This window comes from Microcebus murinus, chromosome 10 (genome assembly GCF_040939455.1).
Source record: "Microcebus murinus isolate Inina chromosome 10, M.murinus_Inina_mat1.0, whole genome shotgun sequence".
In the NCBI taxonomy this organism is placed as follows: Eukaryota; Metazoa; Chordata; class Mammalia; order Primates; family Cheirogaleidae; genus Microcebus; species Microcebus murinus.
The window spans coordinates 60,802,772-60,826,055 of record NC_134113.1 but is presented as its reverse complement, the minus strand read 5'-3'; the positions used below and the strand labels follow the sequence as shown (position 1 = coordinate 60,826,055).

General features: G+C 46.2%; 2 protein-coding genes and 1 non-coding gene across 4 annotated transcripts; 1 reads left to right on the top strand and 2 right to left on the bottom strand.

Annotated features, from left to right (window-relative positions):
* The first annotated feature begins 191 nt into the window (after positions 1-191).
* Positions 192-14,754, top strand: GLS2 (glutaminase 2). 2 transcript variants are annotated; one of them, XM_012754049.3, is made up of 18 exons: positions 193-601; positions 4,900-4,999; positions 5,393-5,514; positions 6,122-6,251; positions 6,886-6,965; positions 7,056-7,219; positions 7,441-7,499; positions 9,362-9,394; positions 9,645-9,703; positions 10,284-10,350; positions 10,499-10,549; positions 10,731-10,907; positions 12,209-12,340; positions 12,896-12,988; positions 13,153-13,214; positions 13,741-13,817; positions 14,095-14,158; positions 14,294-14,754. In XM_012754049.3, exons 1-18 carry the CDS (start codon positions 420-422, stop codon positions 14,448-14,450), a joined length of 1,809 nt encoding a protein of 602 aa, XP_012609503.1. In that variant the 5' UTR covers positions 193-419; the 3' UTR covers positions 14,451-14,754. The 2 variants fall into 2 exon arrangements, with proteins under 2 accessions (XP_012609509.1, XP_012609503.1); XM_012754055.3 differs by lacking the exon at positions 10,499-10,549 and having other exon boundaries at positions 192-601.
* LOC142873586 (U7 small nuclear RNA) lies at positions 6,649-6,711 on the bottom strand. Its single transcript, XR_012921586.1, has one exon. It is a non-coding gene; the product is annotated as a U7 small nuclear RNA (small nuclear RNA).
* A 626-nt stretch (positions 14,755-15,380) lies between the features above and the next one.
* Positions 15,381-16,867, bottom strand: SPRYD4 (SPRY domain containing 4). The gene is made up of 2 exons (XM_012754128.2): positions 16,712-16,867; positions 15,381-16,349 (listed from the first exon to the last, which is right to left on the bottom strand). Exons 1-2 carry the CDS (start codon positions 16,845-16,847, stop codon positions 15,811-15,813), a joined length of 675 nt encoding a protein of 224 aa, XP_012609582.1. The 5' UTR covers positions 16,848-16,867; the 3' UTR covers positions 15,381-15,810.
* Between the last annotated feature and the right edge of the window lie 6,417 nt (positions 16,868-23,284).

Genomic DNA, 23,284 nt, shown 5'->3' with positions numbered 1-23,284 from the left:
CGGGCTTGTGCGGACGGCCCACCGCTTTGCTCTCATTGGGTAGCCTCTGCCTTTCCCCGCCTCAAGGCTTTTGCTTCCTCAGTGATTGGACTTGGGCATTGTCCATCTTGACTCCCAGACACCACCCCCTCTCCTCCCACTAGACCCCCACCCAGGTTCTCCTTTATCCCTCATAATCCTCACCTATGCCCTCTCTTGAGGGGTATGGGTGCTTCTAGCCCGGGCGCGAGCTGTGAAGGGGCTGGCCCCTCCTCCAACTCCAGCCCCACCCACCGTGCCGGTCTTCTCCATCTCCCAAGCGCAGCACTCCATCTCCGCTCCCTCGCACCTGGTCTCGCCTGCTACTTCTCCGCCCCTCCCTTCCAACCGCGGCTCAGACTGCCTGGGCGCTCAGGCAGAGCCGGCGGCGCGCTGGGGGCATGCGCTCTATGAAGGCTCTGCAGAATGCGCTGAGCCGGGCGGGCAATGACTGCCGGCGAGGAGGCTGGGGTCACCTGAGCCGGAGCCCCCTGCTTGGCGGGGGCGTCCGGCACCTCCTCAGTGAGGCCGCGGCGCAGGGCAGAGAGACGCAGCACAGCCACCAGCCACAGCACCAGGATCAGTAAGACTTGTGGGACGGGGGGCGGGGGACAGGCGCGCTCCCACTCCCACTGTCGTTCTCGCTAGCTTCCAGTCCCTTTCCCTGAGGAGCACCTCTCATCTTCCCTCTCCTCTTCCCTCTCCTCTCCTCGCTCACTAGCCTGCGATGCCTTTTTCTTTAGGTTTGGGGCTTTGGGTCCGGCACACTCGGGCTATGACGTGCGGTAGCCGGGGAGGGCGTTTGGGCAGGTCGGCCCTCGGGATGGTGCCTGTCCAAGATGCGTACTTAACTGGGAGTGCAGATGGGTGCGGACTGTTGCTTGGTGCACGTGTCTGAGTGCTGGGCTGAGTACACGCCCGCCCATCCTCACCCTCTGTCACCTCTCGGGTCCTCGTGTGTATTCTAGGGATGAGTGGGTATGGAACAGCCTCCTGCCCCTCAAGTCCAAGTGTACTTGGATCTGTGTCAATGTGGTGTGTCTGTGATTGTGCGTGTCCTCAGCAGGTAATATGTATGCGCATGTATTATTGGTGCGCAGATAAGTGTCTATGTGCTGGGCATGTGCGTAAGCAAGACCCCCTAATCTGTAAAATAAAGGTGTTTTTTTCCAAATTGGTTGTTGAATGGGGAAAATAATTATGATGGAGGAAAAGTCATTAAGACGTAAATTTCCCAAACCAGAGCCAGTCAGAGCCGTTATTTGTGCTGCTCAGGCTCCTTGATTCAAAGGGTTCTTTTCCCTTGGGCACTTCCGCCCAGGAGGCCAAACCCTTCCCTCCCCCGTGCCCAGGAACCCTTGGTGGCTGAGCCTTTTTCCCTCCAAAACGCAGACCCTGCTGGGCTGGAAATCTTGTCTTTCCCAGAGGGCCAGCATAGATGCTGTCAAAGTAGCCCCTACCCTATTATACCAGGAACAGGAAATGGCCCATCTCCCCAGCCGTTGCCATTTACCTGATGCCACTCAGAAACATATACACACCATGATTAAAGTAGCTGACTGACAGGGCACTACCTCACAACTACTTGAGTCCCTGTACTGAGGGGTAGCAGACCAATAGGTATTATTTTTTTTATTAATAATCATTATTCTGCAGTACTTTTCCATCAGGCTTTTCTCAAAGAGACCCAGAACATTTAAAGGATAAGCCTTCTCCCTCCTGTTCTAGTCTTCACCCCAAATTCCTCCCAAATAATCACCATGGGAGAAGTGGTGGTGGGATAGAGCAAAAGCTTAACCTCCCTCACCTGTCCACTTTCTAGGTGGGTGGGGAGCTAGAGGTATCCCTAGTTCCTCCATACACATGGAGTAGGGTGATGGCAGTGTTTTTAGGGGACCTTGTTTCTCCTGCCTATGGCTGCCTGTGCTCCAGGGAACCCCCTGGTAACTCCCTTGGACTGATCCCTGGGCAGAAGGGGCTGAAAGCCATGGAGAGTGATGTGCTCTGGGAGTGTGACACCATGAGGGAGAGGGGTTTCTGTGTTGGGAAAGGAGGGCAGTAAAGAGGAAATACTTGTTATTCAAATTGTTCATTGCTTAATATTTAGCTTTATTGTATTTCTGGCTTTAAAAGAAAAACAAAATAAACAAAATCAGAACTCTGATTCTTTCAGTATCAAGAAAATATCTCAATATTAGAGATAACCAATTAATATGATGATATGTATCCCATATATGTATGTAATTTAACAAAAATGGGATCATAATATTCATATTTCTTTGGTAACCTGTCTTTTCCATTTATGGACAGCTTTTAATATTATTGAATATGTGTGTGCATATGACATCGTCATTTTTAATAGCTGCAATTTTTCCATTTTAAAAAATTCCATTGTATGAAGAATCATAATTTATTTAACCAGTCTTCAATTTGGTTATTATATACTCTTGTGCACTTATTCAATTATTTCTTAGCATAAATTCCTTAGGAAATTTTTCTCCCAAGAGACAATCCAATGTCATTGATACCTTCTATAGCCTTCCAGAGATATTTTATGCATAAAATACATGTTGATATTATTTTACCTTTTCTTTATACAAATGGTGTCATACTATACAATTGTTCTGCACCTTGCTTTTTTTTTTTTTTTGAGACAGAGTCTCACTTTGTTGCCCAGGCTAGAGTGAGTGCCATGGCATCAGCCTAGCTCACAGCAACCTCAAACTCCTGGGCTCAGGCAATCCTCCTGCCTCAGCCTCCTGAGTAGCTGGGACTACAGGCATGTGCCACCATGCCTGGCTCGTTTTTTCTATATATATTAGTTGGCCAATTAATTTCTTTCTATTTATAGTAGAGATGGGGTCTTGCTCTTGCTCAGGCTGGTTTCGAACTCCTGACCTCGAGCAATCCGCCTGCCTTGGCCTCCCAGAGTGCTAGGATTACAGGCATGAGCCACCGCGCCCAGCCTGCACCTTGCTTTTTTTCTTTTCTTTCTTTTTTTTTTTTTTAAGACAGAGTCTCACTCTGTTGCCCAGGCTAGAGTGAGTGCCATGGCATCAGCCTAGCTCACAGCAACCTCAAACTCCTGGGCTCAAGCAATCCTTCTGCCTCAGCCTCCCGAGTTGCTGGGATTATAGGCATGTACCACCATGCCCAGCTAATTTTTTCTATATATATTTTTAATTGGCCAATTAATTTATTTCTACTTCTAGTAGAGACGGAGTCTTGCTCTTGCTCAGGCTGGTTTCAAACTCCTGACCTTGAGCAATCCACCCACCTTGGCCTCCCAGAGTGCTAGGATTATTGGGTGCACCTGGCCTACCAAAGGTTTTTGAGTAGAAAAGTTACATTGCGTTTTAGAAAGACAACTGGCCTATTGTGGAAGATTGACTGGAAGTCAAGAGAATATAATGGCAATTAGGTAACAGACAATAAGAAGCTGATGATATGGGCATTTATTGAAACCTTAAAATCTGTACCCCCATAATATGCCGAAATAAAAAAAAAAAAGCTGATGATAAAGAAGCACAGGCCCTGTGCAGTGGCTCACGCCTGTAATCCTAGTTCCCTGGGAGGCCGAGGCGGGCGTATCGTTTGAGCTCAGCCTCCCAGAGAGCTAACGAGCCTGAGCAAGAGCGAGACCCCGTCTCTACTATAAATAGAAAGAAATTAATTGGCCAACTAATATATATAGAAAAAATTAGCCGGGCATGGTGGTGCATGCCTATAGTCCCAGCTACTCAGGAGGCTGACGCCACGGCACTCACTCTAGCCTGGGCAACAAAGCGAGACTCTGTCTCAAAAAAAATAAAGAAGCATGATAAATTGAGCATCTGTTTTTTTGTTTTTTTGTTTTTTTTGAGACAGAGTCTCACTTTGTTGCCCAGGCTAGAGTGAGTGCCGTGGCGTCAGCCTAGCTCACAGCAACCTCAATCTCCTGGGCTCAGCGATCCTACTGCCTCAGCCTCCCGAGTAGCTGGGACTACAGGCATGCGCCACCATGCCCGGCTAATTTTTTGTATATATATTTTTAGTTGGTCAATTAATTTCTTTCTATTTTTGGTAGAGATGGGGTCTCGCTCAGGCTGGTTTCGAACTCCTGACCTTGAGTGATCCGCCCGCCTCGGCCTCCCAAAGTGCTAGGATTACAGGCGTGAGCCACCGCGCCCGGCCTTGAGCATCTGTTTTGTATTAGACAGTTTTTCATGGAATATTATCTTCATGAGGACTCATATCACTCATGTGAAGTAGACATTACTACCCTTATTTTACAGATAAGGAAGCAGGTTCAGAAATATTAGGTGACCTGCTCAAGATCACAGGTCAGCTACAAGGAGAGTGATTTGCTATTAAGGGGCAAACTCTGGTTCTTTCTACTACATGCTGGCACAGGGGAAGAGGAGAAGAGAAGGTGGATTTGTGGACATTATGAAGGTAGATTCATCAAATGTTGGTGACCAACTGCATATGGACTTAAGGTGTGGGAACTACCAAAATGATTCCACATTTCCAGCTTAGCACCTAGGTGGGTGGTAATGCTATTAACCCAGATGGGAAACACAAGAGAAGAGGGAAGGAGGTGAGATGACTCAGGTTTGAACATGTTAAGTTTTCAGTGACTTTGGGGCATCTAAAAGTAGAAGGGTCTAGAAGGCAGCTAGAAATAAATGTTTGAAGGTTAGGAGTAACAGAAAGCTAGACAGTAAGATTTACAACTTCTCAGGACAGGCATGAAAGTTAGAATTAGAGAGATAGATCAAATGGTTCCAGGAAGAGACATAGAAAGAGGACACCCACCTACTTATAAGCCCATGTTCCAGAAGGAGGAGTAGATAGCAGTTCTCAGGCTCCTGCCCTCCTCCCGTCTCTGCCCACAAACAGTGATTCATCAGAGAGTGGCATGCTCTCCCGCCTGGGTGATTTGCTTTTCTACACCATTGCTGAGGGACAGGAACGAATCCCTATCCACAAGTTCACTACGGTAAGTTACTCTCTACCTGTTCAGAACCCTAATCCCTTAAGACCTCTGGAAAGTGGGGAAAGGAGGGTAGGACAACTGCAGGGTGTTGGTAATGGGTTGATATGTGAGGATGGAGAATACAGATGGATAATAGCAGATGCCTAGGCTGAAAAGACAATCCCATCCCTGTCCCAAGGTCGGAAGATTAAACTCTCTGACTCATGAAAAAGGGCAGGAAAGCCTTGTTAGCCTTCAAAGCTGCTCCATTCCTTCCTTTCTTAGTCTCCAAACCCATTTGTTCCACCTATTGTAGTAGTTGGGGCTAAGCTAATTAGGTATCCATTGGGAAAGATTATTAGGATTAGATTACTGTCCTTGTAGCTGACCTTACCAGGCCTCTTCTTTCTCCTAAAGGCACTGAAGGCCACCGGACTGCAGACAACTGATCCCCGGCTCCAGGACTGTATGAGTCAGATGCACCGCATGGTCCAAGAATCCAGCAGTGGTGGCCTTTTAGACCGAGATCTCTTCCAAAAGTGAGGGCCCCAGAAACAAGGGCACTGCTCTCCAAACTGTTTGTGGACATAGATTATCCAAGTGGATAGTCTTGTGGTGGAGGAATCTTACGGATAGTATAGTTCAGCCCTTCATTTTATTACTTATTATAATAAACAAGTAATATATCAATACTCATTATAAAAGTTCAAATCATATAGAAATACAGGTTCTCCTTTCCCTCTCTATCAAGTCCCAGTCCCCTTTTCCCAGAAGTAAATATTGTTAACAGATTAGTGTGTATCTATAACGTCCTATGTATTTACATATATATGAATATAAATATACTTATATGATTTAGGATTTTTAAAATATAAAGGTGACATATGGTATACATCATACTATTCTGATATTTATTTTTTCTCATATCCCAAGACATAGGGTCTTTCCATGTCATTACAACCCCTCATTTTAGTGGCTACGAAACTAAGACCTAGAAAGATAAACTGACCTGCTAAAGGTCACACAGCTGTTGATCCCAAACCTGCTGACCACACACAACCTCCTTTATTCCCAACTTCCATGGCTCCAGAGTGAGTCCCAGCTGCATCTCTCCAGCCACCTAATCCAATCATGTCTGGGATCCAGGTGTGTGAGCAGCAACATTGTACTCCTGACCCAAGCATTCCGAAAGAAGTTTGTCATTCCTGATTTTGAGGAGTTCACGGGCCATGTGGATCGCATCTTTGAGGATGCCAAAGAGCTCACTGGAGGCAAAGTGAGGCCCAGGGGACTAAGGGAGGGAGTAGGGATCTGGGCCAGATATACCTTGCTTCTCAGAGATTTCCTGGGGCTGGGAATCCAGTGGATGAGAGACAAGAAGCAGATCCTCTAAAAATAGGGAAGTGGCTTCATGTTGTTTCTATATATGTGATTCCTAGAGCAGGTGAGGGAATCTGAGGTTTTTATGGTCAATTAAGGTCAACTGTCATAAAGGTTCAATAGAGTCTTCAAAGGGACTTATAGGGTAATTAAGCCTAAGAACTGAAAAGAGAAGCTGACCCCAGAATTCTTTTTTTTTTTTTTTTTTTACCTCCCATGGGCTTTACTGCCATTCCTACAAGATCAGGGCTACAGAAAAATAAAGCTCTCTAGTACTTTTTATTTTTTTTATTTTGGGTCTTCTGGTGAGGACTGAAAAACCTGTTAGACAAATTCTAAAAGAGGTGTTAACACTAGTCCTCTAGTACTTAAAGCTTGGGCATTTGTGGGAGCAACAGGCAGGAAGGAACCTCTTTGCCCAAGAGGAGACAGTATTTTGGCTTTCATCTAAAAGATTTCTTGATCCTCAACCTGAACTTTGTTCCTCTTCTCCATATCCATCTCCCTTTTCTCTTCCTATTTATGTCCAGGTTGCAGCCTACATCCCTCAGCTGGCCAAGTCTAACCCAGACCTGTGGGGTGTCTCCCTGTGCACTGTGGATGGTCAGCGGTGAGATGCTGGGCAAATGGAAGGGGAGGCAGGGCACAGGTGCAAAACAAAGGCCAGCCCCTTTCATGGCACCTGTCTGCCTGCCTCCAGGCACTCTGTGGGCCACACAAAGATCCCCTTCTGCCTGCAGTCCTGTGTGAAACCCCTCACCTACGCCATCTCCATAAGCACCCTAGGCACTGACTACGTGCACAAGTTTGTGGGCAAAGAGCCCAGCGGCCTGCGCTATAACAAGCTCTCCCTCAATGAGGAAGGTGAGCACTACCTAGAATCAGACCAAACTCGTAGCTGTTCCCTTCTCCTTATCCCTACCCCTCCCCCAGGCTTCTTTCTTTCTCTGACTTTCCCGATTAGCCCTGTCATTCCTTTCTCCCCAGCAAAGAAATATTTCTTATCTAACCTACAGAGTGGGTAGGCTGCCAAGAAAGCTTTATTTAGTGGCTAATAAGACTCTGGGTGGCTTGTATTTCTCCAGGAATTCCCCATAACCCCATGGTCAATGCTGGTGCCATTGTCGTCAGCTCCCTGATCAAGGTCAGTGCCACCCTAACCTCTGAAAGGTCTTATTCTCTAAGGTCCCTTATTCCCATATCCGTCATATCTGTTCAGCAGTCCAGGGAGACTAGTGAGGCTCTGACTCCTTTGAGGGTCCCCAGGAGGCACATGAGAACACAGCAGGGACCCATGTGTAATGCTGAGGATGTTAGTAAAAGGGACTGCACCACCGTCCCAACCCCCACCTTGTACTGTTCCCTGTCCCCCACGAGTCTAGAGCCCACAGTTTCCTGGCCCTTAGAGAAGTGAGCAGGTCCTGACCCCTGCCTAGAACCAAGGGCCAAATGCCAGAGACAAGGGGAGGACAGCACTGTTAAGTACTGATTGGCCACTTCTGGGTGAGGGACACATGGAGAAAAGGGTGAATGGCCAGGCCAGGGCAGTTATTCACGTCACCTGGAACTGTGAGTTGGCCTTGAATAAGGGTGTCAGATTGGCCCATCAGCTGTAGGTCTCCCAGGGCTTGAGCAACAACCTGGGAGCAGCTGGGCAGTAACACTCTGGAGCCAATCACAGCCCTTCCTGGGGAAGGTGGTGTTAGGAACCCTTCCCCCAGGGATTCAGGTGTCAGAGTCCCAGCCGTGTTGACTCTAAAGTTGACACACGTGCAGGAAGCAATGAGTTTGGGGGAGGAGGCCAGGCCAGGTCCCTCCCTTCATTCTGTGATGGCTGTCTACAACCCTGTATCTGGAATCTGCCTCATCCCATTCCCACCTAAGTAGGCCCTGTTGGACTTGACTCCCAGCTAAAATCTTTAGCTTTATTTCAGTTATGAATATAATTGATTACAACATATTCAGCAGACACTCTCATCCCATTCCTGCTACTCCATTCCATCTTGGAGATGGGTGTGGGAGTCAGGCTCTAATGTGGGTGTAAGGAGGGGAGATGGAGATCAGGGATAGGGGTGGGGCTTAGGGACAAGACTGGAGTCAGGAAGATGAAAATGGATATCAGGGATGAGGCTTTGGATTGAGAGAGGAAATGGGGGTGAAACTCAGGATGAGTGAGGCTCATTGATGCAGTGAGGTTATCTGTACACTCATTCCTTGATATAAAATCTAAATGGTTTGAGGTTTTTTGTCTTTTTTTTTTTGAGACAGAGTCTCACTCTGTTGCCTGGCCTAGAGTGCCGTGGCCTCAGCCTACCTCACAGCAACCTCAAACTCCTGGGCTCAAGCAATCCTTCTGCCTCAGCCTCCCGAGAAGCTGGGACTACAGGCATGCGCCACCATGCCTGGCTAATTTTTTCTATATATATTTTTAGTTGGCCAATTAATTTCTTTCTATTTTTAGTAGAGATGGGATCTCGCTCTTGCTCAGGCTGGTTTCAAACTCTTGACCTTGAGTGAACTTCCCGAATCGGCCTTCCAGAGTGCTAGGATTACAGGTGTGAGCTACCACGCTCAACCATGGTTTGGTTTTTAAAATCACTAGATATTCATGGGTATAAAAAAGTCTCAGTTGGGTTTTGGGTTTTTTAAAAAAAGTCATTTTGGCCAGGCATTTTGGCCTCATGCCTGTAATCCTAGCACCAAAAATAGAAAAAATTAGCCAGGCACGTAGCATGGACCTCTAGTACCAGCTATTAAGGAGGCTGAGGCAGGAGGATCACATGAGCCCAGGAGTTTGAGGTTGCAGTGAGCTCCAATGATGCCACTGCATTCTACCCAGAGCAACAGAGCGAGACTCTGTCTCAAAAAAGAAAAAGTCGTTGTAAAATATAACACATTTCCACTAGGAAGACCAGTCTAACACTTCAACTCCACTAGGTCCTCGCAACCCTTCCCTCTGATATCCTCCTAGGCCTGTAATACTCGATCTCTTCTCTTTGTCTGCAGATGGACTGTAACAAAGCAGAGAAGTTTGATTTTGTAAGTTCCCTTGCTACGCTGCCCCCAGCTGCTTTTCCCCATGGCATATCCTCTCCAGCTGCCCCAGTGCCTGGCTCTAACCCACTATCAGGTGCACCAGCCCACACTAGAAGCCTTATTTCCAGAGCTGTGGGAATCTGCTGGCCTCAGATAGTAAAGCCTCTTGATAGCCTCGTGTGTAGTCAGCCTCAGCTGTGTTAAGTTGAGGTCTTTAGTCAAGTGGTGCCTCCCATGCCTTTTTCTCTTCCAGGTGTTGCAATATCTGAACAAAATGGCTGGGAATGAATACGTGGGTTTCAGCAATGCCACGTAAGGCCCTGTTCAGAGGATCAGCTGAATGCATTGGAGTGGGGGGAGGGGGGGCATATACATGGATGGGGAAGGGAGGAATCTTAGGGGGGAATCTAGGAAGGAAGAAATTCCAGGGGAACTTTGGCCTCCCAGCTTCCTCTGAGCCCCTTCATTGACATTTATTTACTTTGTAAAATAATTTGTTCCATTTCTAATTAGTAATGAGAAGGGCAATGTGATGATTTGTACCTGAGCCCTTTCTTGCCAAGACCCAAAGACAAAACCCTCACCAGTTTCCCTAGACTAGAACAAAAAAACTCCACCCCAAATTGTCTATTCATCTAGTCTAGGGAACCTGGTGACTGGACAATTTGGGGTGGCTTTTTTTGTTTTTGTTTCTCTATATTTTATAGCAAAGCTATGCTGAGTGTTTGCTCAGGTTCAGAAGTTTCCTCTAATATTACTGTGAGAAGTTATAAAAGGGCTGACTTAGTTTGATGTGTGATGTAGTTCTGTCTCTCTCAGGGAAGGTAATTTTTCCCCTTCTCCCAACACCCACCCCTCAAACTTCAACTACTAAATTGGGTGTTTGCTTCAGATTCCAGTCAGAGAAGGAAACAGGGGATCGGAATTATGCCATCGGCTATTATCTCAAGGAAAAGAAGGTAACTGGGAGAGGCTGGTAGAGAAAGTCCCTGGGAATTCTGCTGCTGGTGGAAGGGCAGTAGGAACTGGGGACTTTGGCTGAGACCCTGGCTGTGTTAAAGGGCTGCCGATGCTCTGCCAAATGCTTTCCCCTCTTCTTCCTTGCAGTGCTTTCCTAAGGGGGTGGACATGATGGCTGCCCTTGATCTCTACTTCCAGGTAAGCAAACACTGATCAGGGACAAGGGAATAGGACAGACTGCCCTCTTGTGCCTACTCACAAGAGGGATAAGAGGGATAGTCCTCAACACTGGGGAACTACATGCTGAGAACATTGCTCTATACTCAAGACCACAGTCTTCAGGTCCACATCGCATCTTTACCTCTCCTTGTCTTCATAGCTTTGCTCTGTGGAGGTCACCTGTGAATCAGGGAGTGTCATGGCAGCCACCCTCGCCAATGGCGGGATCTGCCCCATCACAGGCGAGAGCGTGCTGAGCGCTGAAGCAGTACGCAACACCCTAAGCCTCATGCATTCCTGTGGCATGTACGACTTCTCTGGCCAGTTTGCCTTCCATGTAAGTGTTTCTGGCCCTGCCATCCATATGCCATGAGCCTGATGCGAAAAAGAGAGAACACTGAGTCTCTGAAGATAGAGAGGTGGATTTACAAACTTTCAACCAGGCAATAGGTTGAAAATCCTTAGGGAAGTTTGTCAAACACACCAAGTTCCTCAAATATATAAACATAAAATGTTGCAGCTTCTGAATCACCCTTCACATGGCTGGCTGTTCTCTGGGTCTCAGTTTAGATTCCACTTCCAAAGAAAGTCTTTTCTGAGCACCCTATCTCAGTTAGCCCCCCTTCCACCTCTGTTTACAGTTCTCGACTTCTTTTCTTCTCAGTATTTATAATTATTTTAAAATTTATTTTTGCCTGTTTATTTACCTGTTTATTGCCTATCTCCTACCCACCAGAATGTAAGTTAAATGAGAGACTCTGTCCTAGTTCTAGCACAGCATCCAGCACAAAATGCTGTCGTTATTGCAACAAATATTTCCTAACTAAATCAACAAATCTTTTTTTTACCTTTTAAAGAATTATAAAAATTATCATCTTTCATTTTGTTTTTTTCTTGGCTATGTCTGTGGAATGAATCAACACATTTAAGAGGAAGAAAGGACAGGAGTAAGAAAAGAAGCTAACTAACAAGCAAAAAGGTTGAGATGGGTTGTGGTCTTGCCCCATTAAGTCACTTGGTATAGTCTTATTTGGTTTGTTGTTGTTGTTTTTTTTTTGAGACAGAGTCTTACTCTGTCACCTGAACTACAGTGCCATGGCATCAATCTAGCTCACAGCAACCTCAAACTCCTGGGCTCAAGCAATCCTCTTGCCTCAGCCTACCAAGTAGCTGGGACTACAGGCATGCACCACCACTGGCTAATTTTTTTATTTATTTCTTTTTTTTTTCTTTTGAGACAGAGTCTCACTCTGTTGCCTGGGCTAGGGTGCCATGGCATCAGCCTAGCTCACAGCAACCTCTAACTCCTGGGCTCAAGTGATACTCCTGCCTCAGCCTCCTGAGTAGCTGGGACTACAGACATGTACCACCATGCCTGGCTAATTTTTTATATATATTATTAGCTGTCCAGCTAACTTCTTTATTTATTTTATTTTTATTTTTATTTTTTTAGTAGTGACAGGGTCTCGCTCTTGCTCAGGCTGGTCTTGAACTCCTGAGCTCAAAGGATCCACCTGCCTCGGCCTCCCAGAGTGCTAGGATTATAGGCGTGAGCCACCGTACCCGGCCTAGTCTTACTTGTTAATTTTCTCAAATTTCGGGCACCAACTCATCCTCAACTTCAACTTTGTTCCCCAGGTGGGCCTGCCAGCCAAGTCAGCTGTGTCAGGAGCTATACTTCTGGTGGTACCCAATGTCATGGGAATGATGTGTCTGTCACCTCCATTGGACAAGTTGGGGAACAGCCAGAGGGGCATTAACTTCTGCCAGGTGAACTGCTTTGCATATAGTACTTAATATTTTTGGTTTTTGTTTTTGAGACAGAGTCTCACTCTGTTGCCCGGCTAGAGTGCTGTGGCGTCAGACTCACAGCAACCTCAAACTCCTGGGCTCAAGCAATCCTCCTGCCTCAGCCTCCCTAGTAGCTGGGACTACAGGCATGTACCACCATGCCTGGCTAATTTTTCTTTCTATATACTTTTATTTTTTATTTATTTTTTATTTAAACGAGAGCGCCAGCTATCCTGAGGGAATATATACTTTTAGTTATCCCACTAATTTCTTTCAATTTTTATTAGAGACAGGGTCTCCTTCTTGCTCAGGCTGGTCTTGAACTCCAGACCTTGAGCGATCCTCCCACCTCGGCCTCCCAGAGTGCTAGGAGTACAGGTGTGAGCCACCGTGCCTGGCCAGTACTTAATATTTTTGAATTAAGCAATAAATGTATTTAATGGTAGCCACTTTTATTTTAAATAAATAATGCAATTTTGAGATTCTACTAAGTGCAAGGAGTAAATAAATAAGATCTTTGGCTTACAATTCTAGAAGTTGGTGTCTCTCTTCAATTTCCACAACTATGACAACCTGCGGCACTGTGCTCGGAAGTTAGACCCACGTCGTGAAGGGGGAGAAGTTCGAGTAAGGAAAACCCCAGATGACTTGTAACACTATTTCAGAATTGAGCATTCCACAACACTTCAGCAATACCCTAAGTATCCATGGAGGAGGGTCACAGGACAGAGCTGGCCATGGGTGGGTTCAAAACCACAATTAATCTCAGGAGGGTATGATTTGTGTTTCAGAACAAGACTGTGGTGAACCTGTTATTTGCTGCTTATAGTGGAGATGTCTCAGCTCTTCGAAGGTAATTCTATGACCAAATATATGTAGTAAAATACTCCTGGTCAGAGATCTTATTAGGAGGCAACATAGCAAAATAGTTAAGTGTTTTAGTTTTGGAGTTGGACAGAATGATTTGGATATAAATTGCATTTAAATGAGATTTAAAAAAAAAAAAAAAGTAAAGTTCTTATCCTATCTTGCCATAGGATAAGAACTTACTGGTAGCCACTGTTATTAACTTCAGTGTTAAGAGCAGAGGCCTAGGAGGTAGGGAGCCTGCCTCAAAAGGATTACCAACATCAACAAATGTGTACTGGGAACCTACTATAAGGAGGCAGTAATGTTTCTGGAAGCATCAACTCCCACATCTCTGATGGGGGAGTAACAGTCTAATCTGAGTATAGAACATACATTATTCAGAGCCTACAAGTCTTGGCATAAGCTGTTTTATTCTCTATGGAACTCATCCAGTCTGATCCCACTTCAGAAAGGACACTAGTGATTCCAGACTAATCTAGATAACTCTAGCTGCTTTCCACTACCCTCAGATTTGCCCTGTCAGCCATGGATATGGAACAGAAAGACTATGACTCCCGCACAGCTCTGCATGTTGCTGCAGCTGAAGGTATCTGAAGGGTTAAAGAGGGGAAGCAAATCCTAAGGCCCTTTCTTTTCTACCAAGAGTACCCCCATTTTATGTGCCCTAGGGTTATAGGAGCAGCAGATGGTTTTGTTCAGATGCCCTTCAGTTTGTGGCCAGACTAATATTGACTGCTGCAGGGAGCAAAATGGGAAGAGGCCTTCTCCCCTCCCCTCTGGGTACAGACTCCAGCAGCCAAGGGTGTGCACCAAAGGGTTCAGGACCTGTATACTCTTCATTTTCCTTCTGTCTATATTCCCAGGACACACTGAAGTTGTTAAATTCCTGATTGAGGCTTGCAAAGTGAATCCTTTTGTCAAGGACAGGTGAGGATTAGGCTAAAAGGGAGGTGGGAAGGTGGGCGCAGCTTCACACCACTGTGGCTAGCCACCATGCACATGTTTACAACCAATGCACTTTCCATGTCTTCTTTGCCTGATTATGATCATTATTCCTCTCAGGTGGGGCAACATTCCCCTGGATGACGCTGTGCAGTTCAACCACCTGGAGGTAGTCAAACTACTTCAAGATTACCAGGACTCCTACACACTATCTGAGACTCAGGCTGAGGCAGCAGCTGAGGCCTTGTCTAAGGAGAACTTAGAGAGCATGGTGTGAGCACTGGTTGTGGACAGTCCCTGCTTGAGAAAAAGCATGAGGAGGCCACACACTTAACCTACTTAACCTATAACCACCAAAAATGCTATGGAGAGCTACACTGCTTCAGTGGGGACCCAAGAAAGTCATTTGGTGACTTATGCCATTGCTTTCTGTGAGAGTTAAAATACCCTATTCCCTCAGCAGACCGAGTCTGGAGAGATCAGCCCCCACTTGGCCAAGACATACTGCTGCTACTGCTAACAGCTATTTTATAGACAGAGAAAGTATTTTGTGTTCAAATAAACTTTAATTACACAAATTATTTTTGCTAAAACCAGTACTTTCTCCCCTAGGGATATCCAGCTTCATCACCATCATAGAAGGTAGAGTAAGATGGAACCACAGGGTCAGACAGACCCCAAACAATACATATTTCACATACATATTTATTTACCCCACCATGTTTTTCTCAACCCCAAATACTGCTTTAGGTTAAGTGTATTCTGCTGCCAAGGGGTGTGGAAGTTTGAGTGTCAACAGGCCCAAAAATGGATTGTGCAAAACCTCAGGCCTCCCTCCTTCATGAAGTTCCAATTGTGGCAGAAATGAAGATGAAGCTTCTCAAGAATAAACAGTTTCTAGCCTTAATGCCCTAGATATCCCCCAAGTATCTCTTCCCCTTTGAGCACAATCATAACTGGGACAATGACTATGACAAATTGGCTGGGTGTCAGAGGTGTACAGATTAAGGTAGATGGTCTCAGGCTGAAGACATCTGCAGCTGTGTGGGGCTGAGGGTCTATGCATGGCACTGAGGTACTGGGGAAGGAGGGCTCTATTCTCATTCTGACACTAAGTCAATAAAGCACTTACTGAGGGAGCCATAGGCCAGACTCTGTATGTACTATAGAGAAACAGCCAAGTCATTGACTACACCACTCCTCCAGCCAGAGGTAGAAAGGATTTACTTTGGAGAGATTTAGTTGAACCCCAAGAACAAACAAGTTACATGTCGGCAAAAGAAGGGAGAGGTATCACAGTGACAAATTCAAACAAAGCTAAAAAATAAGACCTCAGGACTGAACGCAGTCTGAGAAAGGCATGGACACAGGCAGCGGGGACTGAAGGAAGCAAATCAGGGAAAATATACCCATGGTAGCCTAGGAAATTGGCAGTAGTTGGGAGAGTGGGGGAGTTGGCTGTACGCCTAGCTTTCACAGGGTAGGAGAGAAAGGATGATGACTAAGATATTGCACAGAGGATCCAACAGTGGACTGTGGGAGCCAGAGAGGTTGCTTCGGGCAAAGTAAAAAAGCTTCAGACACTTTCAAAAGGAGGCTGGCCAAAAGCATGATTAGGGACTCCAGTAATGGATATACTAGAGGCCCTCAGGCACCTCAAGCCCTGAGTGAGTCAGCAGCTCTCCATCCCAAAGAGCAAAAGCAGGTACCACTGGACCCCGGAAATCTGTCTGTATCGTGTGGACCACAGAGACCTGGTTCACATCCACCAGGTTCAGCTTCTGGGCCTCATACTCCAGCAGCAGCCCCACCTTCTCTGGCTGCCCAATACCCTCAATCGGGGCTTTCTCATTGGCCAACATGGTGTGCCACTTGCGCTGGGCATAGGTGAACACCCAGGAACGATCATCAGCACCAATGCAGCTATCCCGGGACATGTCCACATCTGCCACTCCTATCCGGAATTGCTGAGAGCGCTTCACTGTCACCTCCCAGTAGTGTCTGCCACTGGTGACCGCTGTGTCTGCCAGTACCACTGCCCACTCCCGGAAGCGCTCCACATTCAGAGCCACCTTGGAGGGCTCCAATCCCACCAAGCCGTATTTGACACCTGTGTCACCTCTGAAGAGTGCCAGGCTGCTGTGAGCGGTTTTTTCTTCCAGTTTGAAACTGATGCCTGCGGGCAGAGTAAAAAGACAGGATAATGACAGGGGCTGGACCTCTAGGGCTGGTGATATATTCCTATCTGAAGGAGGCAGACATGGGTTCATGAGGAATAGGGAAGAGTCAGAATGGCAAGCGGACAAGAGTGTGGTGTTGCTTTAGTATGGGTGGCCCAGAGAACTGAAAAACTCGGATTGGGGAAACCGCGGGATTTAAAGAAACCAGATAGTGTCCCAGATTTGGAATCTCAAGACCAACCTAGACGGGGAAAGGGAAATAACCCGAGAGGGTTGGAGTAGTTCCTCGGAGCAGCCTCCGTGAATAATCAGACGGAAAACGTTTTGGAGGTAAAAGAGTAAAAAGAGATAACCCTACCTCTCCGGGCCTCTGTAACGGCAATCCCCAATCGTTTGGCTCCCCAGCTGCACAAGCGCAAACAACGTCCAAAGGGCAGCGCCATCTTGCGCCATGGATGGCTGGGCACGCCCCCCCAGCCTAGGGATCCTGCCATCCGCCCGCCTGCTGCCCGGTCATGTGGTGCGTGCATGAGAGGCGGTGGCTCAGCGTGATGACGTGAGGGAGTCAATGCGCGACAGGCAGGAAAACCATCTTAGTGATTTCTGGTCTGGTTCCACCCGCGGCTGTAGTTTATTTCGTTTTTCTGCGTAGGGGAGTGTTGCTCATGTTTGAACTAAATAGGACTTTTAGAGAGATGGTGTAACCAGTTGCTTAAAAGTATAGAATTAAACAGTAAAGCAATTAGATTTGATCCTGACTCCCCTGGGTGACTGGGTGAATCGTTTCTCTGAGCCTTAGTGTTCTAATTTGTAAAATAGAAATTACATGCAGCCCTTAGATCTTAGTAAAAATTAAATGAGGATAATCTAGATACAGCTTCACAAAACATAGTTCCATCTTTCCAGGGCTTACAATGGCCATTGCAATACAATTCACTACTTTGAAACCGCACGTGAGTTTCGTCCAGATCCAGTTGCTCTTTGCACAGAGAGGGAACTATTGAGACAAGGATTGCCAACGAAGAAACGAATTCTTAACACAACAGACATCTTGCCCAGAGAATGGGAGAAGCTGCCTCAAATCCGCATCTGCATTAAGGCATGTCATGGGCTTTTAAAGGAGGGGCCCTATACCTTGGGGCAGGTGGTGGTGTGTCTCACAAAGGGCTTGTGCTTTGGGGCAGATCTGAGGAGAAGGTAATTTTTTTTTTTTTTTGAAAAGGTGATTCTTGACCACAGGAATCCTGCTCTAGGGCTTTTGTAATCTCAACTCCTTTGTCTTGCAGAACATCCACCATTTCTGGGAAATAACTCAAAAGGTCATGTAGTTAAGGGAGAGGATTATATTAGGGATCATTGAAATTTGTTCAGTGAGGGGGCCAGTTAAACTGGGTGGCATGGTTGAAGTGATTTACAGGATATTCAGGAAACAAAGGAGAAGCCTCAAATTTAGTATATGGGAGCAGTGGGGAGAGGCTTCCCTAAAGTAACAGCTACAGCCAGAAAAGCAGAAATGGTTAAGCAGATGAGGGAATCCCAGCCTGTTCAAGAAAACAGCTAATATCTTCTTCCCTAATATATACATATAGTCTCTCTGAATTTCTCATCTACACCACTGTCACCTATTGGAGAAGGACTTTCAAAATATCTACCTGTCAATGGAAAAGAAGCCAAACTCTGTAAAATAATTTTAAAGACATTTATTCTGAGCCAAATTTGAGGACCATGACCCAGAGCCACACCCGAGAAGCCTTGAGCAACTGGACTCGCTGTGGTTGAGTTACAGTTGGTTTTATATGTATCAGGGAGACAGGGATTACAGGTAAAGTTATAAATCCATACGTGGAAAACATACATGGGTTTGGCCAAAAAGGCCATTTCCAAGGGGAGGGAAGGCCTCTGTTAATCAGAGACAAGCCACTGACATATATTTGTTGTGTAAATTGAGGACCTGCAGGTTTGTCTAGTATACCCTTAGGCCTGTTAATGCATTATAAAGGATATCTCCAAGAAGGGAGGCGGGCATGATGAGGCCTGTCTGACCACCCTCCTCATGGCAGGCAATTTAATTTTAGGATATCCCCTTGGCCAAGAGGGGCTTCATTCAGTCAGCCGGTGACAGAGAGCCTTAAAATTTTTTTTGAGACAGAGTCTCGCTTTGTTGCCCAGGCTAGAGTGAGTGCCATGGCATCAGCCTAGCTCACAGCAACCTCAAACTCCTGGGCTCAAGCAATCCTACTGCCTCAGCCTCCCGAGTAGCTGGGACTACAGGCATGTGCCACCATGCCCGGCTAATTTTTTTTCTATATATATTAGTTGGCCAATTAATTTCTTTCTATTTATAGTAGAGACGGGGTCTCGCTCTTGCTCAGGTTGGTTTCGAACTCCTGAACTCAAACGATCCGCCCGGCTCGGCCTCCCAGAGAGCTAGGATTACAGGCGTGAGCCACTGCGCCCGGCCAAAATTTTATTTTAGTTCATATACCCTATATTTATTTTCTGGGTTCCAGATCTGTATATTCAATAACCTAAATCCTAGCATTCTGGGAGGCCTAAGCAGGTGTACTGCTCGAGGTCAGGAGTTTGAAACCAACCAGAGCAAGAGCAAGACCCTGTCTCTACTATAAATAGAAATAAATTAATTGGCCAACTAATATCTATAGAAAAAAATCAGCCAGGCATGGTGGCGCCTTCCTGTAGTCCCAGCTACTTAGGAGGCTGAGGCAGCAGGATTGCTTGAGCCCAGGAGTTTGAGGTTGCTGTGAGCTAGGCTGACACCATGGCACTCACTCTAGCCTGGGCAACAAAGTGAGACTATCTCAAAAAAAAAAAAAATCTATTAGGCACTTTTACCTGGATGTTCCCCCAGTCACTGCAGACTGAGCTGACCTCATCTTCCTACATCAATTTCCACCTCCTCCTAGATCCTGTCACTGAATCTCTGTCACATTTTTTTCTCCCCTGGACTACTGCATCAGACTTTTTTGTTGTTGTTGAGACAGAGTCTCAGTCTGTTGCCCTGGCTAGAGTGCCGTGGCATTAGTCTAGTTCACAGCAACCTCAAACTACTGGGATCAAGTGATCCTCCAGCCTCAGCCTCCCAAGTAGCTGGAAATACAGGCTTGTGCCACCATGCCCAGCTAATTTTTTTCTATTTTTAGTTGCCCGGCTAATTTTTTTTCTACTTTTTAGTAGAGACGGGGGTCTCACTCTTACTCAGGCTGGTCCGGAACTCCTGACCTCAAGGGATCCTCTCGTCTCAGCCTCCCAGAGTTTTAGGATTACAGGCGTGAGCCGCCATGCTTTCTGCATGGGACTTCTAGCTGGTCTCCCATCTCCCCAGTGCTACTGAGGGAACATTTAAATAAATAGACAGCTACCAATCCCACTCATTATGTTGTGAGTGCTTAATAACGGGGATTAAGTCTTGTATTCTCTGTGCCCCAAGGCCTCAGTATTCCCTTTAGCACGGTGCTCATTGTTTTTGAATGAATAACTAAATGAGTATAAAAGGAGATGGTTTTGTGCCCACATTTTTGGGCTGTAGCAGCTCATTATATCCACCAGGGGTCAGCCTGGCCCAGACTTTTCAATCAGCTTAATGAGAGAAGGAGGACGTTTGTTTCCTATTAAGCCTAGGAACAAAGTCTCTGGAGGAGAGATTTCCTTCAGAAAAGTCCTGCTCTGTCAATACTTTGCATTTTGGTAGTACTGAGAGGAAGCTTCCGGCATTGTGTTTCTGTAGGATTTCTCTTGTCGGTTCCATCCTGGACTGAGGGCTGAAGCAATCACTACACATCCCTGCACTGACTTAGACACACATCCATTACTTCATTCCCTACTCGGGGAATTGCTTTACCTGCCATCTCTTATACTATTTCACTTTTTTTTTTTTTTTTTTTGAGACAGAGTCTCACTTTGTTACCCAGGCTAGAGTGAGTGCCGTGGCATCAGCCTGGCTCACAGCAACCTCAAACTCCTGGGCTCAAGCGATTCTGCTGCCTCAGCCTCCCGAGTAGCTGGGACTACAGGCATGCACCACCATGCCCGGCTAATTTTTTTCTATATATATTAGTTGGCCAATTAATTTCTTTCTGTTTATAGTAGAGACGGGGGTCTCGCTCTTGCTCAGGCTGGTTTCGAACTCCTGACCTTGAGCAATCCGCCCGCCTCGGCCTCCCAGAGAGCTAGGATTACAGGCGTGAGCCAGGGCGCCCGGCCTACTATTTCACTTTTACAGACTGACTATTCATCTGATAAACTTACCTTGATCATTCATATGCATTACCTTCCTCGTTGCTTGTTGTATTATAATTCTTAACTTTCATGCATAATAATTAGAAAGTGATAGAATTTTATTTAACAGACAAAAGGGGGAAAGATGTTTGAGGCAGAGGAAACAGCTTAGGCTAAAGCACTGGGAAATAGAATGGAGTGTTTAAGGAACCACAAGGAAGACAATATTGCCAGAGTCTTACCTTGGGAAGATAAGGATAGCAGCTGGAAAAGTTGAGGCTGGATTATGAAGGGCCGTGTAGGGCCAGGTGCATTGGCTCATGCCTGTAATCCTAGCACTCTGGGAGTCTGAGGTAGGCAGATTGCTTGAGGTCAGGAGTTCGAAACCAGCCTGAGCAAGAGCGTGACCCCCATCTCTACTATAAATAGAAAGAAATTAATTGGCCAACTAATATATATAGAAAAAAATTAGCCAGGCATGGTGGCGCATGCCTGTAGTCCCAGCTACTCAGGAGGCTGAGGCAGCAGGATTGCTTGAGCCCAGGAGTTTGAGGTTGCTGTGAGCTAGGCTGACGCCATGGCACTCACTCTAGCCTAGGCAACAAAGTGAGACTCTGTCTCAAAAAAAAAAAAAAATGAAGGGCTGCCTATGCCATGATGAGGAGTTTTTAGACTGTCTTTCAGGCATGCAGGAGCCATTGAAGGGAAGACAGGGAAATGACAAATTACAGGTACTCATATAAAGATACAGCTGGCAGCAACAGGGAGAATGAATTGGAGGGAATGAGACTAGCAATGGGGACAAACATGGTCTGACACCACTAGAATTCTCAGGTGAGGCCGGGCGCGGTGGCTCACGCCTGTGATCCTAGCACTCTGGGAGGCCGAGGCGGGCGGATTGCTCAAGGTCAGGAGTTCAAAACCAGCCTGAGCGAGACCCCGTCTCTACCATAAAAATAGAAAGAAATTAATTGGCCAACTAATATATATAATATAAAAATCAGCCGGGCATGGTAGCGCATGCCTGTAGTCCCAGCTACTCGGGAGGCTGAGGCAGGAGGATCGCTTGAGCCCAGGAGTTTGAGGTTGCTGTGAGCTAGGCTGACGCCACGGCACTCACTCTAGCCTAGGCAAGAAAGCGAGACTCTTGTCTCAAAAAAAAAAAAAAAAAAAGAATTCTCAGGTGAGACATGGTGTAGACTCAGCTATCTAAACAATACAATTGGTAGAGTTTTGGTTACTGATTAGATGGGAGTGAGAGGATGAGAGGAGTCAGAGGTGATGCATAGGTTTTTGACTTAATAAGGGGATACAAAAGGAGAAGCATGTTTGTTTTTTTTTTTTTTTTTTGAGACAGAGTCTCGCTTTGTTGTCCAGGCTAGAGTGAGTGCCGTGGCGTCAGCCTAGCTCACAGCAACCTCAAACTCCTGGGCTCGAGTGATCCTTCTGCCTCAGCCTCCCGAGTAGCTGGGACTACAGGCATGCGCCACCATGCCCGGCTAATTTTATATATATATATATCAGTTGGCCAATTAATTTCTTTCTATGTATAGTAGAGACGGGGTCTCACTGTTGCTCAGGCTGGTTTTGAACTCCTGACCTCTAGCAATCCGCCCGCCTCGGCCTCCCAGAGAGCTAGGATTACAGGCGTGAGCCACCGCACCCGGCCTAGGAGAAGCATGTTTGGATGGAAGGAAGATAATTAGTTCAGTTTTGGACAGGTGTCTATGGGACAACCAGGTGAAAATACATATAAATTTAAAGAGAGAGGTGATTGTAGATGAGGTCATCCAAGAAGAGGGTATAGACTAAAGTAGGGAATGAACTGAAGATGCAACCCTAGGGAATACTAATACATGGGATAACAAATATAAAGTGCTTGGAACAGGACCTGACCCATGGTGAGCATTGGTCTGCCTGGCTTGGGTTTGTTTCCTACTCCCTAGGCAAGGAAGGGAGAGAAAGAAGCAAGGATAGGACGGCCTAATCCCTTTATCACTTTATTTCTTGGATTACTCCATTTCTAACATTTGGGGGCCCTGGTTTGATTGAAGTGCTAATTGGAGCCCTTAACTATGGATGGGAGAGAGTTGATGCACTCAGAGCTTGGTGATTATTCTGGACTTTGTCAGGAGTTAGCAGTCAGCAAAGCATAACCAGAGAAAGAGAGAGAAGGGGGGTGGGGGCTCAGACACTAGCCAAAGGGGCTGCTGGGTTGGCTTGTGCTATGCTGGGGCCTTTGTCCTACTGAAACTGTCCACACAATGGAGCTGGGTTACATGCTGACCTGGCATTCTGAGCATGGGGCTGGAATAGAGATTCCACATGGTAGAAGCAGAGATGGATGATCACCTAGTCCCTGAGGACTGTATCTCTAGTCACCCCTATTGAAATCACTAGAGAGGATGTTCAATACTTGATAATAAATTATGTTTACACATGACTGATTCACAAATCATTTATACTTTAATTTAAGGCAGCTAACATCACATGTATTACTTGAGTATATCTCATTTGATCCTCATACAACTCTGTAAAATCAGCCAAGTGGATATTTTAATGAAACTCAAACCTGGTTGATTCCATAGGCCCTGATGATATGGAATAGCTAGGGAGTAGCTGCAGAAAGGTGGTGAGTCAGTCCTGAACAATCTCAGATGTGGCTGTGGTGATCTCATGAGACCCATTGTGGAAG

Coding starts and splice junctions, on each gene's coding strand:
- SPRYD4 (XM_012754128.2), bottom strand. CDS start 16,847: ATGGCAGGATCCCTAGGCTGGGGGGGCGTGCCCAGCCATCCATGGCGC. Junction 16,350..16,711: donor CGTTACAGAGGCCCGGAGAG/GTAGGGTTATCT, acceptor CTCTGCCCGCAG/GCATCAGTTTCAAACTGGAA.
- GLS2 (XM_012754049.3), top strand. CDS start 420: ATGCGCTCTATGAAGGCTCTGCAGAATGCGCTGAGCCGGGCGGGCAAT. Junction 13,215..13,740: donor GATGTCTCAGCTCTTCGAAG/GTAATTCTATGA, acceptor CACTACCCTCAG/ATTTGCCCTGTCAGCCATGG. Junction 14,159..14,293: donor AATCCTTTTGTCAAGGACAG/GTGAGGATTAGG, acceptor TATTCCTCTCAG/GTGGGGCAACATTCCCCTGG.